We start from the raw sequence: 14,976 nt of genomic DNA on the forward strand, positions 1-14,976 counted from the left end.
TAATACATCCGTCTCTTTGTCATTTCCTTTGTGAAACTGCATAGACTATGGTTTGCCAGCTCATAATGTTCCACTCCAGTTATTAATTCCTTATATTTAGAGTTTGGTGCCTACCTGCATGCTTATTTTATGTCTAGCAAAAATAAATTGATCATTTCATTTTGTGCTGTGCTGCTGAGAGTTTTGACTATCTTGCAAATAGTTTTCTGACTCAAATGTATAAGCTTTAAATAATGCCATTGCATTCATTTTTTCCTTTTGTTGTGAATCTGCTCTGAGTATTTGCTTTGAGACAGTGTGACGCCTCTTGTATTGAGCTTGCTTTTACTTGCAGTACTGCATTTTGCAAGTGCCCGACTGGCACTTCTTAACCGATTTGCCTGATAGTGCGAGCACATTAACTAAGAATGCAGTTTGAGAAAAGGTACTATTTGGAAATACACTGCTTGTCGATTGATCATTGAGGACTAAGGAGGGAGCAGATTGTTGGAAGTTAGTGTAAACGTTTCTAACTTAAGCAGTTTTATATGTCCTCATATGTGACATCATCTCTATTTTTTTCTTTAAGAGTTGTGACATCAGTATAACAAGATACACAAAAACTTAAATGGTTATTGATTAAAGAATGTTACATACTTTTTACCATATGGACATAATGATTCTATGGTATAACCAATTCAGTCTTTATATTAAATGCGTTTGTTTGTTTCGTTAAATAATCTACTGGACTATATTTAGAAACCTGAACCTTTTCCGACCAGCCCAGTAGATGAATATTGTTTTTTGTTTGTTTCCTTTGAAACTGTGTTCATCTGGGTAAACGACTTGGTCACATCTTCCTTTGGAAGAGCTTACCCAAATAAGACAGAGGCACTGTTCCTTTAGAGACAGAAGTGGGCATCGTTCATATGTAAGAATTTTTAAGTGGTTTGCATCAGAGACCATCAAGGAAGAAGGCAGCCCTTTTATCATGGGTGTGGGTGACCGTCCTACCTTACCCAAATGTCTTAACAGAATGTGACCTTGTAACCTGACCCTCGTACCTTGGTGTCAGCCAATCCATCACGATCTCAGGATTCCGGAGGTCCGTTGAGGATAGTGATAAGAGACCACCTGGGCCCCAGTGGTAAATCAAGGAGCCCAGAGTTTAGAAGACATGCACGGCAGGCCCAGAGCCCATGCCTCCTGCAGCGCTGAGCTGTTGGGAGGCCCATCTTGCCTTGGGAATGATTGTCGCCTTTCGATTTCCTGTAGTTATGCCAGGAAGCATCAGTGCAGTGTCCTAACTCTGTGGCCTGCTTCTCTGTTCCCCACTGTGATCTGCAATCCAGCTCCTGTAAGGGAAAAGGAGATGACACCTTCCCCAGACTACCTGGAAATAGCCATTTACTGCATAGGGGTGTTCTTTATCGCCTGCATGGTGGTGACCGTCATCCTGTGCCGGATGAGGAACACGACCAAGAAGCCGGACTTCAGCAGCCAGCCGGCTGTGCACAAGCTGACCAAGCGCATCCCCCTGCGGAGACAGGTAACAGAAAGTAGATAAAGAGTTTGAAGAACTTTACTGCTTCCCCACGCCCAGCCAGCTCTTGGGTCTCTTCCTCTGCTTCTGTGCTTCTACTTTTGGGAGCATCCCTGAGCCAGTGGTTCTGACCGGCCTCTTAGTGGGCACCCGTCTGATCAGTGTCTGGAGCTTGGAAGGTCAAGTCCTGGTGCATTGGTGGGGTCAGCTGAGTCTAGTTCTGAGGGTGAGAAAGCCCAGTGGTGTGAGACTCTGAGCTCATCTGCAGGACTGGAAATAACCCAAGAGGCAGCACCCTAGTGCCTTTGGGTGGGACTCAAGTGCAGTGGCATAAGCCCTCTTTGTCCCTGTGATCGAATGCTTTTTTTGGCGGTAGACTGATGCCTGTTGGGAAGGAAGGGATTCTGGTTTTCTTGGACTTACTTTTTTTGAAGTCAAGGTCAGAAACCTTTGCCTGGAGGTGTCTGAACCACTACCCCATGAGGTCTGTCTTAACTGGATTTGGCTTCCACCTCTGATTCTTAAAATAGAATCCTATAGTTCCCCCAGTGGCTCAGTGGTAAAGAATCTGTCTGCAATGCAGGAGATGCAGGTTCCATGCCTGAGTCAGGAAGATCCCCTGGAGGAGGAAATGGCAACCCACTCCAGTATTCTTGCCAGGAAAATCCCACGGACAGAGGAACCTGGCAGGCTGCAGTCCATGGGGTCGCATGACTGAGCATGCATCCACACATATGCCTATAATATGTTATGATTAGGTGTTCACATGAACATGACTGTGGATTTGGTGGCAGAATGATTTTTATATTGAACGGGCAACTAGTTGTTGTTAACCTTGAGCTTGTTAACCTCAGTCTTGTTGGTTCCTTTTTGCTCGTCTATGCCTCCTGGTGGGTTTACTTTTGCTTTGGGCAGATGGGACAAGCTGGAGCCAACACCTCTGCCTTAAACCAAGGCCTGGCAAAGCTGGTGGGGCTGGAAGTGGTCACGAAGATGGAAGGGGAAGGCAGGTGTGAAGGCAGTGTTTCCAAAAGTATTTAGTACTTGGTTCCAATAAAGACATGATTTTTGAAACAGTAAGGAAAATGTCTAACTCACAGGCTCTAACTCAGTGTGTACAGGATGCTTGTTAAAATTGTAGATTCCTTAGTTGCAGCCCCAGAGATTCTGGTTGAGTAGGTTTTGAAGAGGACCAGGAATCTACATCTTAAGTAAGTCCTCAGATGATTCTGAAATGCACTCTGAGAAACTCTGGATTAATCCCAGCCTTACCCCTCCTGGGACTGCAGGTGGCAATGAAATTTTCTGGACAAGGCGTTAGGAAACATTAGGAACCAGTTGGTCAGCAGTGGTTTTGGCACAGATATGGCTGTTCTCAGCCCAGCTCCAAACTCTGGGCTGAATGAGTCCTTGTTGACTTCTTTGAATCTATGTTTCAAGCAGGTCTTTCTAGATGGAGGCTTAAAAAAAAGGGGAGGCTGAGGGTAGCATTTGGAGTGTGTGTCAAGTGTAGAGTGGTGCCCACATGGTGTTAAGAGTAGCAGCAGGGTGAGGCAGGGGAGAAAGATGTCGTTGGTTCCCCCTGCCTCCAAGAACGCTGTTTTATTAAAGTGGTACACTGTTTTTCTCGGGGCTTCCCTGGTGACTTATCGGTAAAGAATCTGCCTGCAATGCAGGAGATGCAGGTTTGATCCCTCGATCGGGAAGATCCCCTGGAGGAGGGCATGGCAATCCATTCCATTATTCTTGCCTGGAGAATTCCATGGACAGAGGAGCCTGGTGGGCTACAGTCCATGGGGTCGCAAAGAGTTGGACACAACTGAAGTGACTGAGCGTATCTTTCTTGGGGCCAGGGAACTGATGATGAGGCCACTTGGCTGACTCTGGGAGAGTCCAGTCTTAGGATGACTCTTAGAACATGGTACCTTCAGTGACCTTCGGGTGGTGTGGCCACTCCAGCCTGACCCGCAGGACCATTTTTACAGCCATTTGGACCATTTTTACAGCTACCATCTTGAGATCCTGACTCTAGGGACTTGAAAGAGAGAGTGGTAGTCCCATCTCTATTTTTTTTTTTCTAATAGGGAAAAATGCTACCTTTTGGAGCATTTTAATTTGGTGTAGCTAGACCATTGTCCTGTAATTATTTCATCATGATTTTTTTTTTTTTTCCCTACAGCTGTTACAGTACTCTTCTTTTTATTTAATATAGTAGAAGCAGATGCCTTTAAAATCCCCTTGACTCAACTCTGGTCTTTGTGCTGTATTTCTCTCTGGCTGACTGGTGTTTCTTCTTTGTCCGTCTCAGTCTAAGTTGGTCGTTTTTCCTGTCCTTCCCTTATGTGTAACTGAAGGCAGCATTCCAGTTCTTCCTCCTTGTTTATCCCTCCAGCCCCTCCTTCCTTCTTAATTTTCTGAGTGCTTTTAGTCTAACACAGGTTTCATGAAAGACATGGCCTGTGGCCTTTGCCAGTGGCTCCAAAGTTATTTGAGGGCCTTCATTTGGGATGCAATGGCTTTGTGTTTCAGTAGGGTCAAATAGTGTAAGAGAAGCAGTCGAAAGTAGGCAGGTACCAGTCCCCTGGAAAAACAAATCTCTGGGCGTTTATTTGGGGGGATGTTGACACATCTCAGCTGTACATGTGGGACCTGCTGATTCTTCACAAAGAGCCATTCGTCCATAATAAGCATGGCCCCTTTGGTGGAGGAATGCTTATCAGATACCTGGATAAAAGAGGGTTATTGGACTGTGGCTGGAATGAAAAGCCCCAGAAAGGCCTGCAGATATGTTGATGACAGAGAGCATACCACAGGGATGCCGGGCATGCCTTTACCTGGCGACAGGTGAGCTGTAATTAGATGTCTTGGGGATGGCCTGTTCCTCGGTATTTCCTAGCACTTGCTGTCCTGCATGTGCCCGGAATTTCATATTCTTGGCCCTGATCCTTGCCCCTCCCCAGACATGCACAGACCACATCTCACTAGATCCATCATTGCTCCCTTTTTAGAATAAAAGGTTTAAAAAAAAATGTTTTATCCTATTGTGAATTTTTTTGTTGATATTTACTAATATGTACTGGACTTACCAGTGTAAGACCAACATATGAGCTTGTTATTAGTTTTTGACACAAAAATATTTTTCTCTGGTACCAAAGAAGAAATTCCTTGTGATCATTTCCTGGTAACCATGAGCTTGTTGAGGCTCTTTATGCATTCTGATATTTGGGAAAAGAGAAATAACTTTTCGGTAGGGGAGGTGGGTGGTATAGGGTGTCTCCCTGTTTCCTTTGACAGGGATCCTTCCATGTTCTGAGCTGGGGCTCAGACAAACAAGGGGACCAGCAAGAGCCAGCCCAGAGAGGGGTGTATGCCCGAGCCTGCTGGCTCTTGTACAGGTCTCCAGGGCTGCTAGTGGACGGCGTGGCCTTTGGGAAGTCTTCCTGACACATCCATGAGTTGCCGGGTGGGCTGTACTTTTTGTGTGTTGCACACATTAGTTCTGTGGGGGCTGGAAGAGGTGTGAAAGGAAGTGAGTTGTTTGTTCAGGAGGTAAGCAGCATAACTGGGTTTGTTGAATTGGTTTCTCAGTGAGCACATCTGAGTCTTTTTCTAGAGCCAGACTCTTCCACTGGGTGGGATGGAGATACACTTGCATCAGCAGATAACCCCACACATGCATGTACCTCATGCTATCTCACCATCAGCATCTCAGGACGGGGCGGCAGGGTTGGTTTTTTGGTTTTTGTTTTTTTCTTTCCCCAGACTTTAATTTCGCCCTCTTGGTTACTGGTACAGATAGATTGAAAACCAGAGAAAAATCAAGGTCAGTCAAGGTGATGTTTTATAACAGTATCTTTGAGGCAAAGGACACATTCCCAGGGACATTGTGAATGGGACAAAAATGACCTGTGTGGTTTAGGAGCCAGTTCTGGGGGCGGTGTTACAAAACCCACTGCATTTTATGAAGGGCAGGCCCACATCTAGAAGCTCATTTGCTGCTGATCAGCTAAACAGCGTGATCTCGGAACATTCTCTGTATTTTGGTCATTCAAGTGGTCTAATGGAACGTGGCTGGTTCCAGAAAGCATGTGGGTAATTGGATGGTCATGGATGGCTTAATTGGAATTTGCCCTTGCGTGTGGGCCCCTGGCCCTCCCAGCCCCCACTTGGCCGTTCTCCCCCTCAGCTTCCAGAAGACACGAAGTTCGGCTAAGATCAGTCCTGGGTTTGGGCTGATGAGACCGGTCGGGGTTTGATAGGTTTTCTCTCGGGGGAGGTTTGGGGATGCAGAGACTTGCTGAAGGAGGAAAGTAAGTGTCAAATCAGTTCCCCTGCCTGTTTACCTAAAATTTGTCATGGAAGAAAAAAAAAAATCCTCCCCTCCCCCATCCCTTGAACCTTTATTTCAACCACCAGCTCTAGGTGGTGAAGGCACTTTGTTTGCTATTGGGGAGTGATAGGCGGTGTTTATAACATCACTGTGTTAGCGCTGGGGTCTCGTGCTCTGGTTTGAGAATGTGGATCCGTGGACTGAGCGTCAGAGGGTTTCTCTGGCTGGCTGTGGTCCATGTGTGAGTCCTCCTTCTTGTGGCATCTATACCTCTGTCTGCCCTGTTCTCTGCGGGCCCCCCCTCTCGTTGATGAATCGAATCTAGTATTAAAGGACAACACAATCTCTTGGTGGCCCTTTAAAAAGAAAAGGAAAAAAAAAAACCCACTTCCTTACCTAATCTCCTTTATGTGCTGTGGAAATAGGAGAAAAAGCACATTTAGTTAAAAGCTTGATTTATGGCATGAGGAATTTATGGTAAAGAGATTCCGGAGAGTGAGGAAGCTGAGTGGAGACTGTGGCAAAACATGATAGAAAAGGGCCTGCCAGGATTTGGGAGTAGAAACAGCTTATTTTAGAGTGTTAGTGTTTCTTGTTTTAAGTAACTCAGTGATCACTATTAATTCGGATATTTCAAAATTAGAGGAAAAGGAAGCCTGGAATTGAAGGAGCATATCTGAGAGGGAAGATTTTGATTTTGTGCCCCCTCCCAAAAAAAGAGAGTGATTACCTATGTTGCAGAAGCAGGATTCAGGAGTGAAATTCAGTGGAATTCCTTGAAGAATGTGGTCCAGAAGAGAGAAGCTCCAGAAACACGGTGTTCCTCAGAGGAATTGCCTGCAAGGGATTGGGCCAGCCCTGCAAACACGTTAGCGCTTGGAGTAAGACGGAGTGAAGAGAAAGCCAGTCATGTTTTACAGTCCCAGAGGGGATTTTAAAAGCATAGTAAAATGCATGGAGGTAAAATTATGATATACCTTCCGTAGACAGAGGGATTGAATTCTGTCGATTGTTCCACTCGGGACATTTTCTTCTCTTTGTGTATGTTTTTTTTTGTTTTGTTTTGTTTTAACAGCAGTATCTTCCAGATCTGTTCATGGAATCTAAACCTCTGCCCTTAATCTGAACAAAGTTCCCATAACCTTCATTCTAGTGACAGCAACAAAGTTGGGGAAGGTTTTCCATTTTCAAAGCTTTTGCATTGAAACCTTGTGAGAGACACTCTGTCTGTGGGGGAAGATGTGTATGGGTGTGAACTCTTGTCACGGGTTTGTGGGCAAAGATTCCTCTGGGGTCACAGGTTAGCCGCAGAGCAGTTAACTTCTGACTGAATGCTTCGTTTTTCTTTCTGAGGCAGCCACTAAGCCCTATTTGTCATGAGGGCTTTCTTAACTCTCCAGCTCTCCTCCTGCCCTGGGACTGTCCCCTGACTCCTTAATTTCTGAGGCTTGCTCTTCTGCCCACCGGACCCCTCCAGCCCTTACCCACCCACCCTGGCTGTGAGCAGAGGGTCTCATCTTTCAAACCATTAAGGCAAATCCTACCCTTAATGCCGGTGGAATTGCTTTCTCCCCTGCTGCACACCATCTGACAGACAGCATCTCTCACACAGAACAGTGCTAGGCTCCAAGTCTGCAGGCCTCCCCAGAGGGAGGGGTTATCATAAACTCCCATGAATCCGAGCAGCAAATGACTATAAAAAGATGCTAAGGGACCTCCCTGGTGGTCCAGTGGTTAAGACACCGCCTTCCAATGCAGGGGGCATGGGTCTGGTCCCTGGTCAGGTACCTAAGTTCCCGTATACCACTGGGGTGCAGCCAAAAATACAGAAGATGCTAAGAGAAGCCATTGTGGTGTTGGTAGCAAAACTGAACTCTTAGCAGGTGCCAGGCTAAACGATTTATGGGTATGACCTCATTTTACCCTCACAGTAATTCAGTGACGTGGGAACTGTTCTCAGTTCAGTTCAGTCACTCAGTCGTGTCCAACTCTTTGTGACCCCATGGACTGCAGCATGCCAGGCTTCCCTGTCCTTCACCAACTCCTGGAGCTTGCTCAAACTCATGTCCATTGAATCGGTGATGCCATCCAACCATCTCATCCTCTGTCGTCCCCTTCTCCTCCCACCTTCAATCTTGCCCAGCATCAGAGCCTTTTCCAATGAGTCAGTTCTTCACATCAGGTGGCCAAAGTACTGGAATTTCAGCTTCAGCATCAGTCCTTCCAATGAATATTCAGGACTGATTTCCTTTAGGATGGACTGGTTGGATCTCCTTGGATTCCAGCCAGTCCTTGGATCTGGTTGGATCTCTTTGGACTGGCCTCCTTTTAACAGACGAGGAGACTCGAGTTTAGGAAGGTCAAGTGACAGGCTGAAGCTCTCACAGTGTTGGAATAGGGACCCTGCAGATCGCAGTGGTGCACTTGGCTCAGATGGGACCACCCCTATCCCCACTCAGGGTCCCACATTGTAAACAGTTCGCAGGGGAAGGGTGCCAGCTAGGATTGGTGGCACCAGCTAGGCTGGGGGAGTCACTGGGGACCCACCTGGAAGGATGCAGAGATGCCCCAACACTCAGCCTACAGCCCAGGGAAGAGATGAGAGCCAAGATCTCGTCGTTTTTGACTCATTTTAGATGTCAGTATATTTCAAGAATATGTTTCATGCCCCCCCCACTCCTGCCCATGACATGCCTCAGCCCAGATCCTTCTCATTCTTAAAAATATTTTTGTCATTAAGGGAAAGTTCTTTGTTTTTCTAGAATGTAAAAGAGATACATATGCATGGTAATCAAATTCAAATGCTTTAGAAGGTTCTGAAATAAGACATATTCCACCCCCTCCCTCCTCAACTTCTAACCCATCTCCCCGAAGGTGACCAGGGCTCAGGCTTTCACGGATCCTTTCTGAGACTTGTTTTCCGTGCCTGTGTCCTCTGACCTCGTGTGGGAAGGCGGCCCCGCTCACTGTGTCCTGAAACCTCAATGATGCCAGAGGAGGCGGGCCGGGCCTCCTCACCCAGAGCTGCTCCCCCCATCACCGCCCCAGGGGTTTTTCCATCTCCAAGTCCCTGCACACGCTGCACAGGGGTTCTAGGAACCCTGCGGTCCAGTGAGCAGGGCTCACTGCTGGCCTTGGAGAGGGAGTTCTGGCTGTGGACTCTGCCGGACCTCGTCCAGCTGGGGCCAGACTAACTCTGACTGCTCTTCCCAGGCTTCTGGCTGTGATCTTCAAGCCCGGTTCCGACCGTGATGCGTGGTGATTTGTGCTTCTTCACGTGGGAGACCTTTTTGTCTGTGAACACCCATCTCCTTTGGCATCCATAGCTCACGACCTGATTCAGGGCGTTAGGATTTGGGGAAGTGTTTTTACCCAAACCTGTTCCTTGAAATCTCTCTGAGCCCTTCTCTGCAGATGGAGCTCAAGACATATATGGGGTCAGTGGAGGCTGCGGAGATGGTGTTACTGGTGGGCCCTGCAGCTGAGGTCAGCGTGCTGCGGAGGTAGATTCTGCAGGCTTTTCATGTTTACCTTTGTCTTTTTTTTTTTTTTTTAAACCTTTTCGTCTTTTTGCTTCTGCTGTTTGCCTCTGTGGCCCAGGCACTTAGGTGTGAAGCCTCTTAGAGCTTTATCTGTCCATGAGGCCCCTCTCAGCTCCAAAACTAATGACCGCTCAGTTCCTTTAAAATATGTATATATATATATCATTAAATATACACACACACACACACACACACACACACATATATGTGTTTACTATGCTCATAGTAAACCTTGATCATAGAGTCTACATAATAAAATGTAAGCATGATTCCCTTTGACAAAAGACTGCTCAGAAGGCTCAGAAATGTTTTCATGTACACTAAAAAGACAATAGAAATTCTGTGTTAAAAATTGCCTTCTTCTTGCTATTATAAGTAATACTAATACCAATTTCCTATTCCTGGAACGATCCTCAGCCCCTAGTCCATGTTTGGACATCCTCTCAGGTTTCCTGCCTGCTTTATAAGGGCAGTCTGGGTTTAAGAAGCAGAGAGTCAAGGTTTTTTAAGTAGGACGTTCCCTGGGAAGTCTTCTGGTTCCCTGTGGGAATGGTCCAGGCTCTACCTTGAAAGTTCATCCTCATTATATTTGTTCATCTTGGTCCTTGCCACCTTGATTTTAAAAATGTTTGTAAGCACTGCTAGGGAGAAGGGTTGATGTGAGAGTCATGTAGGGGACAGAACCAAATTTGAGGGATCACGTCAAACCTGATTCCAGTTCTCTTGGGCCGGTCTTGTTCATGGTTTAGAATGAAGTGATGATCAGGCAGCCCGTAGTGGTATTTTCCTTTATAGAAACCAGCACAGGGAAGATAATATATTTAAGAAGTACCATTTTTTCAAATGCAGACTATAATGAATGAGCGTAAACTGAGAAAACTCAGTAAAAGCCTGCAGTCTGCTGGGGGGTGGGGGATGGGGAGTGGAGCTTTCCCACAAGATTGTGAATAAAGAGGTATTTTTCTTCCCTTGACTCTTCGTTTACTAGTTTCTGAAACCAAAGTTGACCTGATCATCAACTGGTTCTCAGAAGGAATGGGGAAGAAGTAGACGGTGGTCCCCAATGCCTGGGTCTCTGGTTACCCTTGAATAAAGGCACTTGTTGCTGCCAGAATGCTTTTCACATTCAAATCCTAGAGCTAGATCCTTGACGTATTCTCCTTTACATTTCAAAAGATAGAGCTGATTGAAGAGCCGATTTTCCAGCTTTTGTGGAATTTCATAACCGTAGCATTGATTCACCATCTGAGCTGGTATGCCAGGAGGAGATTGCTAATCTGGGGCTCTGCTACAAGCCCAGGCAAAAAGACAAGAATGAAGCCCGTGGGGGTCTAGCTCTGTGTCCTCAGATGATACACTGAGGGTTTAGGGCAGAAAGAAGACTTTTTATTTTTTTTTTAAATCAAGCAATGTCTAAAAAATGTTGTTTGGAAGTCTGGTTTTAGGAACATACAAGTTGGATGAAATCTAGCACATACTGCCTGGATAGGAGGACCGAGGAGTTGGAATCCAGCTCCTAAATGTTTGGTCCTAAATTAATGACTTTGGCCAACCCAGCCTCTCCTTGCTTTCTAAGAGCTGACCACTGGCTGGGTTCTGGCCGGCTCCCAGTCTTCTCAGGTGGAGCCAGGATTACATCTTTGTCTTTGCATTTTGTATCCAGGTTTCTGCTGAGTCCAGCTCCTCCATGAACTCCAACACCCCGCTGGTGAGGATTACAACTCGCCTCTCTTCAGCTGCAGACACCCCCATGCTGGCAGGGGTCTCCGAGTACGAGCTTCCAGAAGATCCCAAATGGGAGTTTCCGAGAGATAAGTGAGTACGAGTGGGAACATATCTCCCAATGAAGACTTAAGTATAAATGGGGACATGGGGTTGACGTTTTCTGTTTATGACTGTTAACTGCCAAAGTCTTCTTGTGATGACGTCAACCGGAATGGGTAAGATTGTATTTCTAAATAACCAACTCCAGGAAAAGCAAAGAACTGATTCTCTCATGGACTCTTTTTTAATAGTTCTTTTAAAGCAGAGCTACTGAGCCATGGTCCCCAAACAAAATGGTACCTTGTTAGTATTTTTTTCTTTCTTTCTTTCTTTTTTTTTTACTTTCTAGATAATTTAGATCCAGTCAAGTGGAATATAAGTGGGATTATCCCATTTATAAAACAGAATTGACATTCTAACTTCTGGTTCCTAGAACATGACTGTCCTATGGTTCATTTCTTTAGAGAGATTAGATATGGAATATAAATTGCCTTAAGAATCTTCACCCAATAGTACTGTTTTTAATAGTTATTGATGTAATACTGGGCTGAAAATCTTCAAATATGGTACCCGCCATTGAATTTCTTATGGTCCATAATATTTTCCTTATTGGCTGATATAGAGGTGTTCCAATAAGATCAGTCCAAGTGTGGCCACCTGGGCTCTGGTGAAGGCATTATTGAGAGCTGTATATTTCTTGGTCTCGCTTCAAGTTCATGGACTTTGGATTCTCTTGGGCTGGATTTGAATCCTGGCTATGCCAGCCAGTGGCTGGGCAACCTTATATGAGTTACCTGATTCTGTTTGAACTTCATTTCTATAAAATGAAGGTCATAGTATAGACCTCCCAGAACTGAGCACAATTCTTGGCTCATGTGAATTTCCCTTCATAACTGGTGAGATCTGAACTTCAAATCTCAGCAAGATGGGCATCCAGCCAGTGGACAAATCTTGGGCTACCAGCCCTCCATCTTCCAGCCATGGGCCAGCCCCCAGGTTTACCTTCTGAAGTGAATATGATGGTCATTGAAGGGCTGTCAGCTCATTTCCAGGGTCTCTCTTGTAGTGATTAGAGTCTAAACAGCTTGAGAGTAATGGAAGGTAGAAATTGCTGACGCTACATCTGCATCGAATCAACTGGAATAAGCTTTTGACTTGCTTATGTACAGCTACCCTATTAGTCTTGATATTTGCACTGTCTTCTTGAGGTTATGTCAGAGAAGTGTCTAATGACTAGAGAAGGGACTCATGGACAGATTTGGAAATACAAAGATAAGATTTTTCAGAGATTGGATGTGATGAGGAGCCTTGCTTTGGAAGGAGAGGTAGCTAACATGGCACTTATAACCTTGACTCACACAACTCCAACTGGCTTTGTTTCCTAACAGCTCATTTAGAGATATTAATATATGCCATAAATTAGAGCCAAATTATTGTACCGGTGTCATTTTGTTAGAGTGTTAACGGAAGTGACTTCCAGTTTGTGTGCTGTTCATTCATTCATTCAGGACTTGTTTACTGCATTCTTAGCAGTGAGGCACCAGAAAAAAGCAAAGAATGATTTCTTCACCTGTGGAGTGTGAGAAGGGGGTGTTTCTCATGCGCCAGGGCTTGACTAAACAAGTTGGTGGGTTCTTGTGCACATTCCTATGGATATAGGACTGAGTCGGGGAGCTGTGATCATATTTTAAGAAATTGCAGCTCCCGCGTTCAAGCCATAGCTTTTGCCACTTGTGACACCACCGGCAACAGTGGGAGTCTGTCTGCCAGCTCCCACCCGGAGTACCCTGAGTGCGGAAAATCTGAGTGCTAAGCGTTTCAAAATAGTGTTTAGCACAACCATAGGTGGAGCAGATTTCCAATGAATGAAGGCTATTTAGAAGCAGTTTATTAGATTGGAGGCAGACGTTGTACAAAGAAAGGATTGTTATGTTTGTAGTAGCAGGGCAATAGGACATAAATTAGCCATTTTTCCAATGCAAATGTTTATTTTATGCCAAGATATTAAATTTAATTTTAGCTCAGGGTAGGAAGGGAATTACCTCAGCATAGCACCAGCTACTCTTGGTCTTTGCTTTAACTTTTTCAAACCATTGCGTACTTACCAAAAATACTGCTTACTAGTGGCAGCTCAGTACTTTGCTGTGTTATACTTAAATGAAAAAACCACATTTGTAAGTATTCCAAAGTTTCTTCCATTCTTTTGGTTTTTGGAATGTCCAAGGAGTCTATATAGCTTTTAGCATGATGCATGTAGCACTTCTGACCTTAGAAATTTAGTTTGTTGTGTTCACTTTGGATTTTCTTCATTATTAATTTTGGGTAGTCATAAGGATTTCTAAACTAATATGTCAGAAAAATCCCCCCTCTCTCTAGAGTTTTCTTTTTCCTTTAATGAAAAAACAGAGATTCCTTGAAATGCGTTTAAGATTCATATCTTGTAACTTGGCCCAGGATGTGACCTTGAAGTCCATTGGTATTTAAATAATAGTGATTTTTAAAGACATCACTTCACAGAGACAAAAAAAAAAAAAAGTTTAACGGTATTTTTTGAGACATTCTAAATTACAAATATTCGATGGGCTCAAGATCAAAGCTTCTCCTCATTAGCACTTAGGAAAGCTGACCACCTGACTCGCAAGGATACTTTCCTTAAAGAAAATAAATCAAGAATACAAATGTGACATTCAATAGTTGTTCCAGCAGTCACTGACATTCCCTAAAACGTCACTAAGAAAATACTCAAGCGCGTGTGTTCCCCAAGTCTCATTAGTTCCATATGATAAATGCTCCATGCTTTTGTAAGCTGCTGAAAGATTTTTATATTGAGTTCTGGAATTTCCCTCGCTGTACCAGATGCCATGTACTAATCCTCTCTTTACACATTCAGGCTGACGCTGGGCAAACCCCTGGGAGAAGGTTGCTTTGGGCAAGTGGTCATGGCTGAAGCAGTGGGAATTGACAAGGAGAAGCCCAAGGAAGCAGTCACTGTGGCCGTGAAGATGTTGAAAGGTGAGGGGGTTGGTGTGGGGAGGGAGGAGAGGGGGGGTCGCCTTATCAAGAATGTTCCTTTTGTGTGAACTCTATCATGGCACGGGGTCAAAGAGCACATAGTTGACCTAGGGGTTGAGAAGTTTTCAGTATAAATCAGCATCTCGGACAGACTATTTATCTTGAGCAGTGTGCACTTATTAAAAAGAAAAGCCAGTTCTGTTAGAAAGTGGTAGCTCATTCCCTTTATATTTGAAAATGCTTAGAAAGCATTGACTCACGTAGAATTGATTAATTTAGATGAGTTTTGGTACCTTGGATGCAGAATACAAACCTTAGCTTACAAATAAAGGGAAGTTAGCCTTTTTAGGGGGAGCCAAGAAGGCTCAGAGAGAGGAGGCCACTCTTTCTTCTTTGCAAGAGGAACAGAGCAGGAATGGCCCTGGTCTGGGGGGAGTCGCTTAGGAAGCTAAAAGGGAGCTCACGGCATTGATGCTGGTACAGAATTGCTCACACGTTCAGGGACGTGTGAGCAATGACCCAGAGATGTAAACGTTGAGAGGCGTTCGTGGGAGCCTGAACATTTCTGTGTTAACCTTCCAACCCTGCTCATGCCTACAGCCAAGGAGCCTGAAGACCTTTTAACCATTAACTTCATCTTCCCACAGTATTCTTTTATGAGAGGAGTTATAGGGAACGGTTACATTATAAAGCCCATTGTAGGCATCTCAGAAAAGACACCCCAAGCAGAGTTTTTCCCACATGTCCTGGCAGAGAGGTCTGAGTGTGTGTTGGGCGGGGGGGAGTGTCACGCATTGTGGACACCC

General features: G+C 45.0%; 1 protein-coding gene across 18 annotated transcripts in view; it reads left to right on the top strand.

Moving 5' to 3' along the window:
* FGFR2 (fibroblast growth factor receptor 2) overlaps positions 1-14,976 on the top strand; it is a 105,125-nt gene that overhangs the window by 72,030 nt on the left and 18,119 nt on the right. For 11 of the 18 annotated variants that reach the window (XM_043475273.1, XM_043475266.1, XM_043475270.1 and 8 more), the window contains 3 exons: positions 1,332-1,534; positions 11,058-11,209; positions 14,049-14,170. In XM_043475273.1, the coding sequence (XP_043331208.1) occupies positions 1,332-1,534; positions 11,058-11,209; positions 14,049-14,170 (477 nt within the window). The remainder of the gene's footprint in view (positions 1-1,331; positions 1,535-11,057; positions 11,210-14,048; positions 14,171-14,976) is intronic. The other 7 variants (XM_043475271.1, XM_043475274.1, XM_043475272.1 and 4 more) reach the window with 1 other exon arrangement.

Source organism: Cervus canadensis, chromosome 8 (genome assembly GCF_019320065.1).
Source record: "Cervus canadensis isolate Bull #8, Minnesota chromosome 8, ASM1932006v1, whole genome shotgun sequence".
In the NCBI taxonomy this organism is placed as follows: domain Eukaryota; kingdom Metazoa; phylum Chordata; class Mammalia; order Artiodactyla; family Cervidae; genus Cervus; species Cervus canadensis.